This window comes from Rhodofomes roseus (assembly GCF_022264815.1).
Source record: "Rhodofomes roseus strain CIRM-BRFM 1785 chromosome Unknown C8Q71scaffold_1, whole genome shotgun sequence".
NCBI lineage: Eukaryota > Fungi > Basidiomycota > Agaricomycetes > Polyporales > Fomitopsidaceae > Rhodofomes > Rhodofomes roseus.
In genome coordinates this window covers 827,849-843,079 of record NW_025952957.1, presented here as the reverse complement: position 1 = coordinate 843,079, position 15,231 = coordinate 827,849, and the positions used below count along the sequence as shown (strand labels likewise).

Below are 15,231 nucleotides of genomic sequence, written 5' to 3'. Positions count from 1 at the left end.
GCCCATGATTTTTAGCACAGCCGGCAAGAGTAAGATTGCAGCTTACGGTGAAGGCACTATCAAAGGCGTTGTGCATGTTGAAGGGAAACATATTGTGTCGACTATCACCAATGTCGCATATATCCCTGCCGCGTCTAGTCGCCTATTTTCAACTGGAGTTATTGAACGTTCAGGTTTCACCCTTGTTCAAGGTGGAGGCCGTATGGTCATTTTTGACCAACCTATTTTGCATGGTTCTGACCAAATCCGTGGTAACAAGATCATGGAGGCGCATCACACGCCCTTCAACAATCTCTATATGTTGCACATGGAAATTATGAAACCGCAATTGGCTAAGTCTGCGGACAAGTCAAATTTTCGCCTTTGGCATCAACACTTCGGACATTCGTCTGAAGAAGTTATCCGTCAACTACCCAAGCACACCAAGGGTGTGGATTCTATCGGTAACAAGGACAAGTCTCCTTGTGCAGGTTGTCAATGGGGCAAGTCTCATCGTGCTCCATTTCCCACGTCGGACAAGAGAGCTTCAAAACCTCTTGAAATTGTTCATACCGACGAAGATGGTCCTATGCGTACCACCGCTATTGGTGGATGGCGCTACTTCATCAGCTTTCTCGACGACTACTCCGGTCTTGGCCGCGCCTATTTCCTCAAACATAAGAATGATTCGACCCAAGCGTTCGATGATTTCAAGGCATGGGCTGAGAACCAAACTGACGAGAAAATCAAAGCTGTACGCTCGGATCGAGGGGGAGAATATACCTCTACAGAATTTACCGAACATTTGCGCAAATTTGGCATTGAACATCAGAAGACGATGCCATACTCTCCTCAACAGAATGGGAGAGCTGAGCGCTGGAATCGGACCATTGTCGAGAAGGCTATGTCTATGCTTCATCATGCTGGACTAAGCCATGGTTTCTGGCAATTGGCTGTTGACGCTGCGGTTCACATTTATAATCGGCAACCAATGCGACGCCTTAACTGGCAATGCCCCATTACCCTCTGGGATAGCACAGTCCCGGACATTTCGTATTTTAGGGTATTTGGGTGCAAGGCATATGTGCATGTGCAGAAGGAACAAAGAGCTGGGAAGCTCGACAAGAAGGCTGTTGAGATGATCTTTGTTGGCTATGAGTTAGGTTCCAAAGGGTATCGTTTCTGGAACCCGGCCACTCGAAGTATCGTTGTGTCTCGTGATGTGACCTTCGATGAAGAGACATTTCCTGCACGTAAAGATTTAGGCAATAATCCGAAATCCCTGGATAAGCCGTTTGATGAACCTCCTGAGGATGCGAACTCGGAGGATTCTGATTCTGAGGATTTACCTATTCCCGTTCCTATCCCGGAACATGAACCTGAACCTGAAGACCATCCAGAGCCAGTGGGAGACATTCCACAACCGCAACCTGATCCTGTACCTCCTCCGCAACCTCAGTACGAACGTCCACGTCGTCAAGGTGCTGGACAAAATCCTAAGAGGAATAAGGACAATGCCTATGGTGACGAGCCACCTGTGAATATTGATCGTCGTACCGATGCTCAAGGCCGTCAACAATCTGAGGCTGAAACTCTCATGTTTGTGCGGATGCTAGCAGAAGCAAACCATGGCGTTCCCCAGAGTCACAGGGAAGCTATGGAGTCTCAAGACAAGGCTAAATGGCACACATCTGAAGGTTCTGAATACAAGTCACTTATGGACAACAAGACTTGGGTTCTAGTTCCACGGCCTAAAAACCGAAAGGTTATCAAGTGCCGGTGGGTTTATGCGATTAAACACGATGGTCGCTACAAAGCGCGTGTTGTTGCAAAGGGATTTACCCAAGTATGGGGTCAAGACTATACCGAGACTTTTTCTCCTGTTGCACGGTTTGAATCCGTACGCTATCTATTGGCGCATGCTGTCGCGGAGCTAGGTCTGACGCGACTAGAAACAGAACTGGGAACAGAAACACTTGACCTCAAGGTGTTGGACCGAAGTCAACAACAGTCTAACAGCGTCGAACGCAATGCTAGCAACTCCAAGTTAGTTACATTGCACTCTACTTAGTACAATGTGAAGTGCTTACCTAGCAACTCCAAGAGGACGAGCTGGAGTGCTAGGCAGCGTACAGGACCCTATATATACTGGCCAGGTTGAGGGCAGGTCTACCTACGCTGGATCCGAGAACTGAGGTCATGTGTACGTATGAGTCAGAACGAGTCAGAACGAGTCAGGTGGCTAGGCGCTGCCGCAGGGCACATGATAAGTTACATAAGCAAGGCCACATGATGAACGAGTCACAAGACGAACCCTAGCACGTGATGTGTCACGTGACTAGTCAGAAAGCCGTTCCAGGCGAAGTCTACCGTACAGCGTATCATACAAGTCCGTAGAAAATGAGCGAAAATAGGATAAAACAAAGCAAAAATACGGGGCCTCCGTGTCATACCATGACATTACCCCCCTCCTAAGACTCGTCGTCCCGACGAATCTATCCCAACACGTCGCCCCGTCTCCCATTCCAGGTCTGTGGGCACGACGTCCGTCATATTCTCCGGAGATCGCCACACGATTCCGTCAAAAAGAGCAGCGTTTATCTTGCGAGGTGCATTGGGGTGCTTCCGATGGAACTCCGCTATCTCCTTCTGGGCGTGTTCAAGATTCTTGGCGGGTTCCCAGCTGTTGTCTCCCGCACCGTAGCCCTTCCATTGGACTAGGTACTGAAGCTGGCGTCTGAAGAACCGGGAATCCAAGATGGTCTCGACTTCGTACTCTTCCTCACCATCGATTACTACTGGTTCGGGTGGTTGAGGAAGGAGTCCGTTGACGTCATTACTCTTGTAGGGAGATAGTCTATCCACGTGGAATACGGGATGCACTTTGAGCGCAGGCGGCAAGTTAAGCACGTAGTCGTCTTTCTCTCGGACTTCGGTTACTTCGTAAGGTCCGAGTTGTCGCGGCCCAAGCTTCTGACTTGCTTGGTGGATCTTGATGTTCTTGGCGGCTAACCAGACTTTGTCGCCAACCTTGAACACCGGGGCTTTGACTTTGCCCTGATCCGCCATCGCGACTTTGCTTAGACGAAGTGCTGCTTCCGCCTCCTTGCGTGCTTCTGCAAGAAGTGCCAATCTTTGGTCGAGTGCAGGAATACTTGTTTTCCTACCCACAGGGACAGTGAAATCCGGCGTAAACCCATACATGGCTTCAAAGGGAGTCTTTCCCGTAGCTGATGCAACGCGCGAGTTGATTACAAACTCGGCGGTTGGGAGAAGCCGGGACCAGTCGTCTTGGCGTTTATCGCAGAAGAGTTGAATGTACTTTTCGACTTCCTGGTTAGCGCGCTCTGTCTGTCCGTTGCTCTGCGGGTGGTAGGCCGTAGTGAGACTCGAGTTGATTCCTAGCCGCTTGTACAGTTCGCGCATTAGCTTAGCGGCGAACTGCGGACCGCGATCCGACACAATCTCGTCGGGGATCCCATGCAGCCGGAATATCTCACGATAATGCAAATCGGAGATACCCGAAGCGTCTACTGTGGAGGTCGTGGGTATGAAGTGCACCTGTTTGCCGTAGAGATCAATGAACGTGGCTATGGCGTCGAATCCGTTGGACAGTGGCAATCCAGTGATCAGATCGACGCCCATCGTAGTCCACGGTCCTCTAGGCACGGGCAGGGGGTGTAGCTGAGCCGGCGGATGAGCTGCTGGCTTGTAGCGCTGACACCTGTCACATCCTGCGACGTACTTCTCCACAAACTTGGCCATTCCTGGCCACCAGTAATGGCGGCTGACCAGCTCAAGGGTTCTATTTCTACCGGGATGTCCTGCCGTGGGCGCGTCGTGGCACTGACGTAAGACTTCTGTGCGCAGCCCATCGTCGGCAGGGACATAGACTTTCCCTTTGTAGTAAATGATACCCTTGTCTTCTTCCCATTCGAAGAGTCCGTTCGTCAATCGACGTGGGCCATGCTCACGGAGCTCGTGTAGCGCGGTAAGCACCTCAGCTTCGCGCTCGCTAGCCTGACGAAGGCGATCTTCTAGTGGGGATTCTGGCTCGTTGAGGGTAGCAGAAATCTCCGCGAACCGCTCGGGCTTCAACACGATCTGACCCTGGTTATCCTCCGCATCCGTGACTTGGAGCGAAGGGATACGTGACAGGGGATCGGCCTGAGTGTTCGTCTTTCCGGGTTTATGCGTCATCGTGAAGTCGAAGCGTGACAACCATAACGACCAGCGAGCTTGTCTCCGTCCTAAGTTCTGCGAAGTTCGCCAGAACGTTAGGTTTTTATGATCGGAGATGATCTCGAAGGGGGCCGGAAGGCCTTCCAAATAGTGCCTCCAGTCCTCGAGAGCTCTGATGATAGCTAGCATCTCTGTAACGGGCCGTTACTCCGTATATACTGTATTACATGACATGGACCCTTTCTCGACTGAAACATGTAATTATCTAGTTTGCGTGTGTTTGGCGCCGACCCCATAAAGGTCGACGCCACGCGAGTGGGAAGAAACCCTTCTCACTCGTCGTCCTCGGATACACCGCACTTCTCTAATAGAGATTGGGTGCACAGTATCTCTGGTAGCGAGTGTGAGATATTACACTTTTTTACTGTCCTTCGAACATATCGAACTTCTAAATCAAGAAGTGCGATATTCGAGGAACACGCCAGCAAGCTAGCTATCTGTTATCGTCATCATTCCACGCGGTCGCTATCAGCAACCACGTAACGCGCGGGGCCAGTTCATTTCCAGACCTGTAATGTCTGGAGACGTGCCGGACTCGCCGTCCCCGAAAGGGTCACAAGGGGAACGGAATTCACTCCAATTGAGTGAATCACCGTTCCGTGGAGTCGGACCTTCCGCAATAGGAGGTCCCCAGGCCCCCGAAGAGTTTCCCCAAGGCGAGCTCATGGCGCCGGGGGCCACACAGCCAGGTTGGACGGGACCATCACGACCGTCCAGCAGGCAGTCGCGCAGCAGCAGCGCCGGGACCCGCAAAGGGTCCCGGCGTGCTAAACTCGCGGGATTGAGAGCTCTGCTCCAATCAGAGATGAAGTCCTTGACCGAGCAAACAGCCAAGGAACTTACAGCTATGGAAAAACGGTTTGACACGCAGTGTCAACTAGTTCAAGTCCGAATGTCGGATATGATCAATTTATTCGACGATTCGGATAGTGGAGAGGAGGAGCGACTCTCCGGTGAGGAGGAGGCGGCCCAGGATCAAGGCAAGGGCAAACAACCTGCTATACCACGACCACCGGTCGTGGTACAAGAGGTGGTCGACTCCGAGGACCACGCGAAACCCAAGCCAGTGTTGACACTGCCTCCGTTCTCTCAGGCCGAACTCGACGCGCTGAAGGCGGCCCGCCATGCGATGTCGATGCCTCGACAGCCGTTCGAGTCGGAAGAGGACTTCGAACAGCGTAAGGTGGACGCACGCCGTCAGATATACCGGATTCGGTACCCTAACCGGGAGCCCACCCCCACAGAGGAGGTGGAACCGGTGTGGTACAACGACACCGCGGCCGTGGACAGCAACCAGAAACGGTCTCCGCCGCGAACCTCGGGACCAGGGTATACTCATATCGAATATACCGCCGATGACGCTAGGTCAAGGTATAACGGTGTGGAGAGGTCATCGGACATCCCCCAGGATGCACGACCAGCTCCGCCCAAGGATGCCCCGCCCCATATGAGCATTCCAAGGGATAACCGTCCAGCTATGACCCAACCAACAAGCACCACAGATGGTGCTCGTCGCAGTAGGCCTGATGGAGCTCCCAGCCCTCCCATAACGGGAGAACTGGAGCGCGAGGTACACTTCCAATACGGTACGGGCGAGTCCATCTCGTCCCGTTGGATGGAACCGGAGTACGATATGTTCGGGACATACTCGTACCTCCAAGATGGCAACCCGAAGCATAATAAGGGACTCTCTGCCTACCTTACTAAGGTAGGCAAGGAGGACCCTATGGGACCTTCGCTCCGCAAGTGTCAGACCATGATGGACTCAATGGTCTCACACGAATCGAAGGGCGACATTCCGGCGTACATCAGAGTGGCTAAGCCACTGATGCCGACACCCTGGGAGGGTGCTGACGACCTGTATGCGTTCGAGGAGTGGTTGCAACGCCTCCTGTCGTACTTCCAGACGTTGAAGATCACCGGTCCAAGCATGGATAGTGATCGACTCCGCCTGCTAGGGAGTGCGATCAAGGGAGACGCCTACACATGGTACTTCCGCCATGTGCAGTCCCCACGACGAGAACGTTGGGACTGGACGTTCAATGAGGCCATACTGGCATTACACCGTCGATTCATACACAGCGACGGTGAAGTGCAAGCAGCCATGGACTGGGACTCAGTCAACTACAACCGTAAAGGTGGTATTAACGAGCTCCTGGACCGTATGACCAAGTACGGAGATAGGATGACTCAGAGGCCGAGCGAGTACGCTTGGAAGTGCAAGTTCCTGGAGGCACTCCCGGCCGAAATGAGACACACGTTGGAAAACGTGTATATCATGACCCCGGAACGAACACCCTACCCAGAACTGGTAGCGGTGGCGCTCAAATTAGAGCGGGCTGCTCAGTCGTCAAAAGCCAGGGCGGCACGAGGGAATAAGTCCACGGTAACCACCGCTAAGACGGGCAGTGGTATGGATGGTCAATCGGCGAGTGCACCAAACACTGGCAAGGCTACCAGTGGTGGGTACTCGGCCGCCCGGAACAGACGACCGGCGAAACCACAGACCGATGGACCGACTGCAACCTCCAATCGGCAAAGTACTGCACAAAGTACTAAGCCGGCAATGGATGGAGCAGCCTCGGCGACCAGACCCCTCGCACGCCGCAAGATAATATGCTGGACGTGCGGAGGCGAAGGACACACCTCTAGAGACAAGGCGTGTCCCGACTATGGCAAACCACCCAGTAAGAACCCGCAAATGCACGCTGGGCGTATTGTGGACGAGGATGCGAAGAGCGTGGCATCATCGTCCACAACTACAGCCAGCAAAGGACAGGGCCATGTGGACCACACCGCCGCCCACCTTGATCAGGTGGACGATGAGGGGCAGGACAGTTACCCGCGGTCCGACTATGGAGGTCTGCAATATGCATCGGATGGAGATCAAGCCGACTCTCCATTTGAGGAGCATAGCGACGATGAGGGGCTGGACGTACGGCTGGGCTCCATGAGATTTGGAGCCATGCGCGTCGAGCGACGTTCGTCAAAAGATCGGCAGGAGAACCTGGGACATGGATCACACAAGGACGCTACGGACGACCTTGTGCGAGCATGCGCGATGCAGGTTATGCCACCCGCGCGCTCTATGAAGGCGGCATGGTTGTACGACCCGAAGGTTCGACGAACATCGGATCCGCGAGACCAGCCGAAGCGATCATTGGAATCGCAGCGTCCACTATGCGCTGAAGTGGACGTCAATGGGGTAAAAGCGTACACCCTGTTTGACACGGGATGTACGACCGACACCATATCACCGGAATTAGCCTACTTGGCTAAAGCGGACAGAGTTGATCTGAAGGAGCAGATCAACCTCCAGCTGGGTACGAAGGGTAGTCGCACCACGATTAACTATGGTGCACTGCCACATATCCATGTTGGTCCAGTCAATAACGTCAATTACATGGACGTTGTTGACATCGACCGATACGATATGGTATTGGGTACCACATTCTGCAGCAAGCACAATGTGGTACTCGACTTCCGGCGGAGGAAAGTGTGGATCGATGGGGTGGACATTCCGGTCTACAACGCCGTCGAGGAGGCCGAAGTACTTGAGCACCGTCGGGACAACCGTCAGGCTCGATTGGCAGCACACCTTCGTGCCGCCACCACTTCACGGAAATAGGGCAGCACAGCGAGATCCACCGCTGTGCAGCCCCCCCTCTCTCGCTACGTTGATAGGGAGGAGGACTCCGTGAGGGGGGAAGGGAGTGACGGGAACGTCACTTCCAAGGTGGAGCAAACAATGAAGGTATCACCTCCCCAAACGGAGGTGATATACAATAAAGAAAGGAAGCAGTCGCGCACGTTACCCCCGGACAAGGAGGTAACAACGGCGAAACAAAGAGTCAGGGTGACTTGGAGTGATCGACAGGACGCATCGGTACCAAGGATTAGTGAGGACAATGTGCCCACTATACATTCAAAGGATCAACCGAAACGTGATAAACTCGGACGTTTGGACCCATACGGTACAAACGACGAAGTCGATAGAGCGGTCCGCAATCTCCTTATAGACGAGGAGATTCGGCAATCACTCAAAGCAGACCCACAACTCGATGCACTACGCGAGAAGTGGTTGAAGGAGTGCGAGGACATCATGCGACCACCACCTCCAGGACTACCTCCTTATAGGGAGGTAAACCATAGAATCCCACTCATCGACCCGGACATGGAATATAAGTACCATCTTCCGAAGTGTCCGGACGCGATGAAGCCTCAACTGCTCGAGAAAATCGAGCGGTATGAGACGGCAGGATGGTGGAAGCGAGTCCCGGCTACACAAGCCGCCCCACTTCTTTGTGTAGTAAAGAAGTCGGGTAAGCTCCGTACCGTCGTTGACGCAAGGAAGCGCAATGACAATACGAGAAAGGACGTAACACCTTTCCCGGACCAGGATCAAATCCGTATGGATGTGGCTCGTGCGAAGTACAGGTCTAAGATCGACCTGTCCGACGCATACGAGCAAATCCGTATTATGGCAGAGGACGTCGGCAGAACGGCGTTCTCCACCCCTTACGGATGTTTCATCAGCTTGGTCATGCAGCAAGGAGACTGTAACGCTCCAGCTACATTCCAATCGCTGATGACCGCGATCTTTCGAGAATGCCTGGGCCGATTCGTACATGTATACCTCGATGACATCTTCGTGTTCTCCGACTCTATCAAAGAACATGAACGCCATCTTGGTATTGTCTTCAAGAAGTTGAGGGACGCGAAGTTGTATCTCAGCCAGACGAAGTGTGACCTTTACTCGAAGCGGATGGATTGTCTGGGCCATCTCATTGATGACCGAGGCCTTCATGCCGATCGAGATAAAATGGAACGAATCCGGACATGGCGCACACCTCGCTCGTACAAGGAGGTGCAGCGATTTCTCGGACTAGTCAACTATCTCGCGCAATTCTTGCCCGAGATCAGTGGCTACACGTCGCCACTATCCGACATGTGTCACAACGGTCGCACATTCGTGTGGAGGGCACTACACGACAAGTGTTTTGAGTCTATCAAAACCCTTGCCAGCCGTGCCCCCATACTGAAGCCCATTGACCCCAGCCTGGATGAACCGATATGGGTCATCACAGATGCCTCCATCTTTGGAGTCGGGGCAATGTACGGACAAGGACCAGAGTGGCAATCATGCCGTCCCGCAGGATTCCTGTCCAAAAAATTCTCGGGTGCTCAACGAGCGTACAAGACGTACGAACAGGAAGCACTAGGAATCATGGAAGCCCTCCTGAAATGGGAGGACAAACTGCTGGGACGAAGGGTCCACATCATAACCGACCATAAGGCCCTCACGTTCTTCAATGGGGTACCCAACCCATCGAACCGACAGGTGCGATGGTATGAATACATGTCGCGATTCAACTACGACATAACGTACGTTGAGGGGCGCAAGAACAAGGTCGCCGATTGTCTTTCCCGCTATTACGAGAATGACAATGCGGACGACTTCACTCCGGATCACCATATGGTGAACGCGGATGTGAGACTGGATCCGGAACACGAGGACCTGCCTATGGGTCGGGTACTCGAGTTGCGATCAGGGCGTATCACGTCCCAAGCGTTGCCCGAAATTCATCAGGAACGAGACCGAGAGGCTATCGTGATGTCCCAAGCCCAAGGACATCGTGAACTCCCTCGTACCGCAGTAGAGCTCGACAGCAACCCAACGGTTGCTGACGCACTAACGAGCGGACCTTCGTTGAGACGACGGATCGAACGCGACGCCGACTTCCTGAAATTTGTGAAGTTGGGATATGCGGAGGATCACACGTTTCGCAAGATATTGGAATCGCCGAACCAATTCACCACCTTCATCGTACGGGATGGACTCGTGTACACAAAGAACCGCCAAAACGAAGAGGTTCTCTGTGTCCCGAGTGCCCCGATACGGCGACGGCTCCTAACCGAGGTGGTGATTGACCAAGCGCATACCACCCTTGGCCATTATGGACCACAAAAAACGTCGGAATATGTCCGACGTTGGTTCTGGTGGCCCAAGATAGGAAGGGATATCGACAAGTTCTGCGTAACCTGTGGGACATGTCAAACGGCTAAACCGCGCAACCACCTACGGCCAGGGTGGTTGCATTCGTTGCCCATACCCCTCCGTCCATGGAGTTCAATATCCATGGATTTCGTGGGTCCATTTCCCCAAGTCAGCGGGTACGACTACCTATGGGTAGTCGTATGCCGACTAACTTCCATGGTACATCTGATACCGATTCGGACAACCACTACTGCCGCAGAACTCTCGAATATATATATCCGAGAAGTCGTGAGGTTACATGGTCTGCCCGAGTCCATAGTATCAGATCGAGACTCGAAATTCACGTCGAAGTTCTGGCGAGAAGTTCATCGACTACTAGGGACAAAATTGATGATGTCCACTTCATTTCACCCTCAGACGGATGGAATGACGGAGCGAGCTATCCGATCGATATCCCAGATACTTCGGTCGATGGTGTCCCCAGACCAACTGGACTGGGTGGACAGTGTGCCACTGACGGAGTTCGCCATCAATTCGTCGGTCAGCGCATCGACAGGGTTCGCGCCTTTCGAATTGAACTATGGGTACCTGCCCCGCACGATGAGCGGAATAGCCACGGACGCCAAGTACACTGGAGTCCGGGAATTCGCTCAGCGCGCGCGCCATCACCTGGAAATGGCACACGACGCTCTCATCGAGAGTCGTGTACACCAGACGTTCCAGGCGAATAAACATCGGCAGCAAGAGCCTGAGTTCGCCATTGGAGATACCGTGTACCTGAGCACTCAGAACTTAACACTACCGCGAGGTCGTGCTAGGAAACTGATGCCTAAGTTCATCGGGCCATACGCGGTGGTGGACAGTAATCCCAGTACTTCCAATTATACACTGGAGCTACCGCGTGAATTGAAGGATCGGCGGATACACCCCAAGTTTCATGTCTCACTACTGAGGAGACATGAACCTAATGACGACGCGTTATTTCCGAACAGGGAAGCGAAGTCATTCTATGACTTCGGAAACGACGACCAGCAGGAATGGCTGGTCGACGAAATCGTTGGACATAGATGGGATGGACGCAGAATCGAGTTCCAAGTACGGTGGACCCTCGGTGACTGCACCTGGGAGCCCTACACACACTGTAAGGACCTCGCCGCTCTCGACGAGTATTTGACACTGCATGGTGTCAAATATTGGCGGGAGCTACCCCGGAAGGGAGGCCAATAATCGACACCACCACTGGGCAAGTGGTGGTGCATCATATGGAAGTGGCGCGAGTGATCGGCGGAGGGTAGCGCGGGACATCGTAACAGGAAACATGTCGCCGCGCACCGGAGAAGTCAGGTGACCGGTAATAGGCGCTCAGAAGTGACAAGCCACACCGAGTCGCTCACGTTCACCCATCTGCTACCACCACCGCAGACCTCGCAATGTCGCGACCCACCTCCCCAATGCGCACGGAGCCCGATGGTGGGAACGACCCAGCCGTACCACTCACCAGTGGTGCGGTGGCGGTAGCTACCGACGCCGTCGAACTGCCACCTCCAACGGTGGCCACGACGAGCGACGGCCACGTCGACACGACCCAGGACGTGTCGAACGTAACGAACGCCGGCCTGGCAGCTCCCCAGCCCCACGCTGGGACAGCGCATAGGATGCCGTCGTTGTTCGCGCCGACCAGGCAGGGCTGGTCGCCGCGTTATCCATTGCTCCCTGCAATGCTGCACGCGCCAGGGACGTGTGTGGCATGCGACTCGTGGGCCGCGCACCTCCCGCAATCGGAGGAGCAGGACCCCGGGTTCGTCACCGCGGCGTACAACGCGTTCACCCAGATCCACCTCCAGCACGAGGCCGATCTCGTCCAGCGGGGGTGGGTCCAAGGGGGGAGGGAGCTGGCGGAGCAGCAGAGGCGCCATGTTGAGAGCATGGAGCAGGACCTATGGCGCGCCCGGGATGAGGTTAATCACCTCCTCACCAGGATCCGCGACGTGGAGGAAGCTCTCCATGACACCCGCGACCGTCTCCACGCCAGCGACGACCGTGTAGGTCGTCGCGACCGCACCATCGAGCAGCTCGAGCGGGACGTCGAGAGGTTGCGCAGGGAAATTGGGGACCGACAGGTCGTCAACCCGCCGGAGACGAAGGTTGACCCGGAACTGCTGGAGCCGAGGGATGGTCCGACTGGGGGGCCAACGACCACCAGGCCACCGCCACCGCCTCCACAGGCCATCGCGCCGCCACCAACCCCCACGTCGACCTCCCACCCGAGTCGACCCACCATGCCGCGAGTCATGAACGACTGGGCGGACTTCTCGGGTTCGGAAGGAGACTCAGACGACGACGACGACGACCCCAAGGAGGAGCGGAGGCGGATCGACCGGGGAAAGAGCCGGATGGCCATGAACAAAGGGAAGGGCAAGCAACAGGAGGGTGGCCAGCCCCAGTTCTTCGGCGGAACTGGGGCACCACCAGCCGCTCCCGAAGGCTGGCCGGTGGGCGTGCAACTCCCCCAGAACTCTGTCATTGCGATGGCAGAGCGATGGTTCAATTTCATCCCCCGGTCCTCTCGCGATGCCCGCCGCTTGATCGACGCAGCGCGTCGTGGAGACGAGACGGCGGTGGTGCGCGCTCGGGACCTGGTCACGCAGGCCAACCGCGACGGTGCCCTGCGCGGGGTCAACGGCATCTACACTCTCGTATCCAACTGGCAGCCACCCCGGAACGTGCCCGCCGCCGCACCCATGAGAAGTCATGGAGAGACCACCGAGCAGGACGAGCGGGACCTCCGACAGGCGTTGCTCGAGAGCCGCGAAGAGGCACGCCGACGCGCCGCGGCTGCACCGACAGGATCGACAGGAGCGGGACCATCGGGACACCGGACCTCGGCCGCGACGTCCTCCCGCGGACGTGGCGCCGCAGCATCGTCCACTCGGATGGACCATGGGGCTGGACGACAGACGGGCTCGACGCGACTGGGGCCGACCTTCAGCCAGGTCGACGGTCAGTCGCAGTCGACCAAGCGAAAGGCAGAATCCCCGGCGGCCAAGATGAGAGCTCCGCCCACGAAAAAGGCGAAGAAGCTACCGCAGCCGACCAACCAGTCCTCCATAGAGGACTGGCAGGAATGGTACGCGACGTACCCTCGCAACATCCTATCCTCCATGCGCGTGGGTAGTGATGGGGTACCGGAGTACGACGACGTCGCAGCCCTCCACACGGCCAGGCGTATCGGTCCCCACTTGGGTCGATACTACTGGGAGGTCGCTGTGGCCCAGTTGTTTTCGATTGAGGGGTTATACGGACACGTGGTACAGCTGGGGAACTACCCCATCGGCGACGTAACTTCGACGGTGCCCTACCCGTGGACTGGCGCGAACTCCACGATCTTCGACGTGGCTCGCTGGTTTGCGGCCTCCGGCTACCAGCCGCACGAGGTGCAGTACCTCGAAAGGTACTTCATCCGTAGGCGCAACGAGCATGAGCGGCGGGGACTGGAAGAGGGCGTCCCTTTCACGACGTTCCCCACCAGTCCCGGCGACGTGCACGACGAGGACGTCCCTCGTATCGACCAGCTGCCGGTAATCCCATCCCATGTGCGTATGCCTACGGCCGACGTGGCGATGGGTGCTGCTGTCGCTGGAGAGACCCCCCAGCCCAGTACGGCCGGTACTCCCGCGGATGAGACCCACCCTACGGAAGATCGCGCTGACCAACAGCAGTAGATCGTCGAGGTCGTCTACGCGTGTATTGTCTGCGTACTCGGCTCCTTGCTGCGTGTGGCGAGTGGCCATCGTCGACTGAAGTGTGATCGTGTACAAGCTCGCTGCTTGTTGAACGTCCACGTCGGCGCTGTCGTCGTCATCGTCTTGACCGTACTCGTCGCTGTCTCCGCGTCCGCCCCTCTCGTATACTCCGTGGTCGCTACCGTCGGCGCTATCATCATCATCCCCACCGCTGTCTATCGGATTCGTGCGCCGACGTTACCCGTCGGTGCCGATTCACTGTCAATACCTCGTCGCGCTCGCCTCCTCCATCATTCTTGCTATCTCTCCTGGGACGCGTGGATCGCGTCCAGTGGGGGGGAGTGTAACGGGCCGTTACTCCGTATATACTGTATTACATGACATGGACCCTTTCTCGACTGAAACATGTAATTATCTAGTTTGCGTGTGTTTGGCGCCGACCCCATAAAGGTCGACGCCACGCGAGTGGGAAGAAACCCTTCTCACTCGTCGTCCTCGGATACACCGCACTTCTCTAATAGAGATTGGGTGCACAGTATCTCTGGTAGCGAGTGTGAGATATTACAATCTCGCGGTCGTAGATCTCATAGTTGCGCTCGGCTTCCGCCATTGATTGTGACCTAAACGCAACCGGGTGCCAGAGATTATCTGCCGTCTTTTGCAGGATAACTCCACCGGTCGCGAACCCGGAAGCATCCACTTCCACGCGCGTAGGACGGTCGGGTTCCCATGTGACTAGAATGGGTTCCGACGTGAACGCATCCTTAAGCGTCTGGAATGCTTCTTTCTGCTCTGGCCCCCAATGCCAGGATACGTCTTTCTTGGTCAGGTCATTCAGAGGACGTGCTGTCTTAGCGAAGTCCTTGATGAACCGGCGATAGAAGTTGGCGAAGCCCAGGAACCCTCGAAGTGCTTTCAGGTTCTGGGGGTCTGGCCAACTCGTGATCGCCTGGACCTTGACTTGGTCCATGCTGACCTTTCCTTCCGAGATTACCAAGCCTAGGTACTCGACGCTCGTCTGCTCGAATTCGCATTTCTCGGGTCGCAGGAACAAGTCGTGTTCCTGTAGCCGGTGGAGAACTTCGCGTACTACTTTGCGATGTTCATCCAAGTCCGTACTGTATATTAGGATATCGTCTAGATATACAGCTACTTTTCCAGCGGCGATGAGATCGACGAAGATGGAATTTTCGAGCGTTTGGAATGTCGCTGGGGAATTGGTGAGGCCGAAGAACATGACGTTCGGCTCGAACAGTCCGCGGTTGGTTA

The 15,231-nt window shown here is 55.3% G+C and overlaps 3 protein-coding genes across 3 annotated transcripts; all 3 read left to right on the top strand.

Moving 5' to 3' along the window:
* Positions 1–5,977: 5,977 nt before the first annotated feature.
* On the top strand, positions 5,978–7,132 carry C8Q71DRAFT_671818 (uncharacterized protein; the record flags this gene model as incomplete). The annotated part of the gene is made up of 1 exon (XM_047919674.1): positions 5,978–7,132. A coding segment is annotated over one exon (1,155 nt), but the record flags the coding sequence as incomplete, so codon positions are not given.
* A 252-nt stretch (positions 7,133–7,384) lies between these two features.
* C8Q71DRAFT_673413 (uncharacterized protein) lies at positions 7,385–7,750 on the top strand (the record flags this gene model as incomplete). Its single annotated transcript, XM_047919686.1, has 1 exon — positions 7,385–7,750. A coding segment is annotated over one exon (366 nt), but the record flags the coding sequence as incomplete, so codon positions are not given.
* Positions 7,751–11,649: 3,899 nt separating this feature from the next.
* On the top strand, positions 11,650–13,941 carry C8Q71DRAFT_852275 (uncharacterized protein; the record flags this gene model as incomplete). The annotated part of the gene is made up of 1 exon (XM_047926814.1): positions 11,650–13,941. The coding sequence occupies one exon, from the start codon at positions 11,650–11,652 to the stop codon at positions 13,939–13,941; it is 2,292 nt and encodes a 763-aa protein (XP_047784562.1).
* Positions 13,942–15,231: the final 1,290 nt, after the last annotated feature.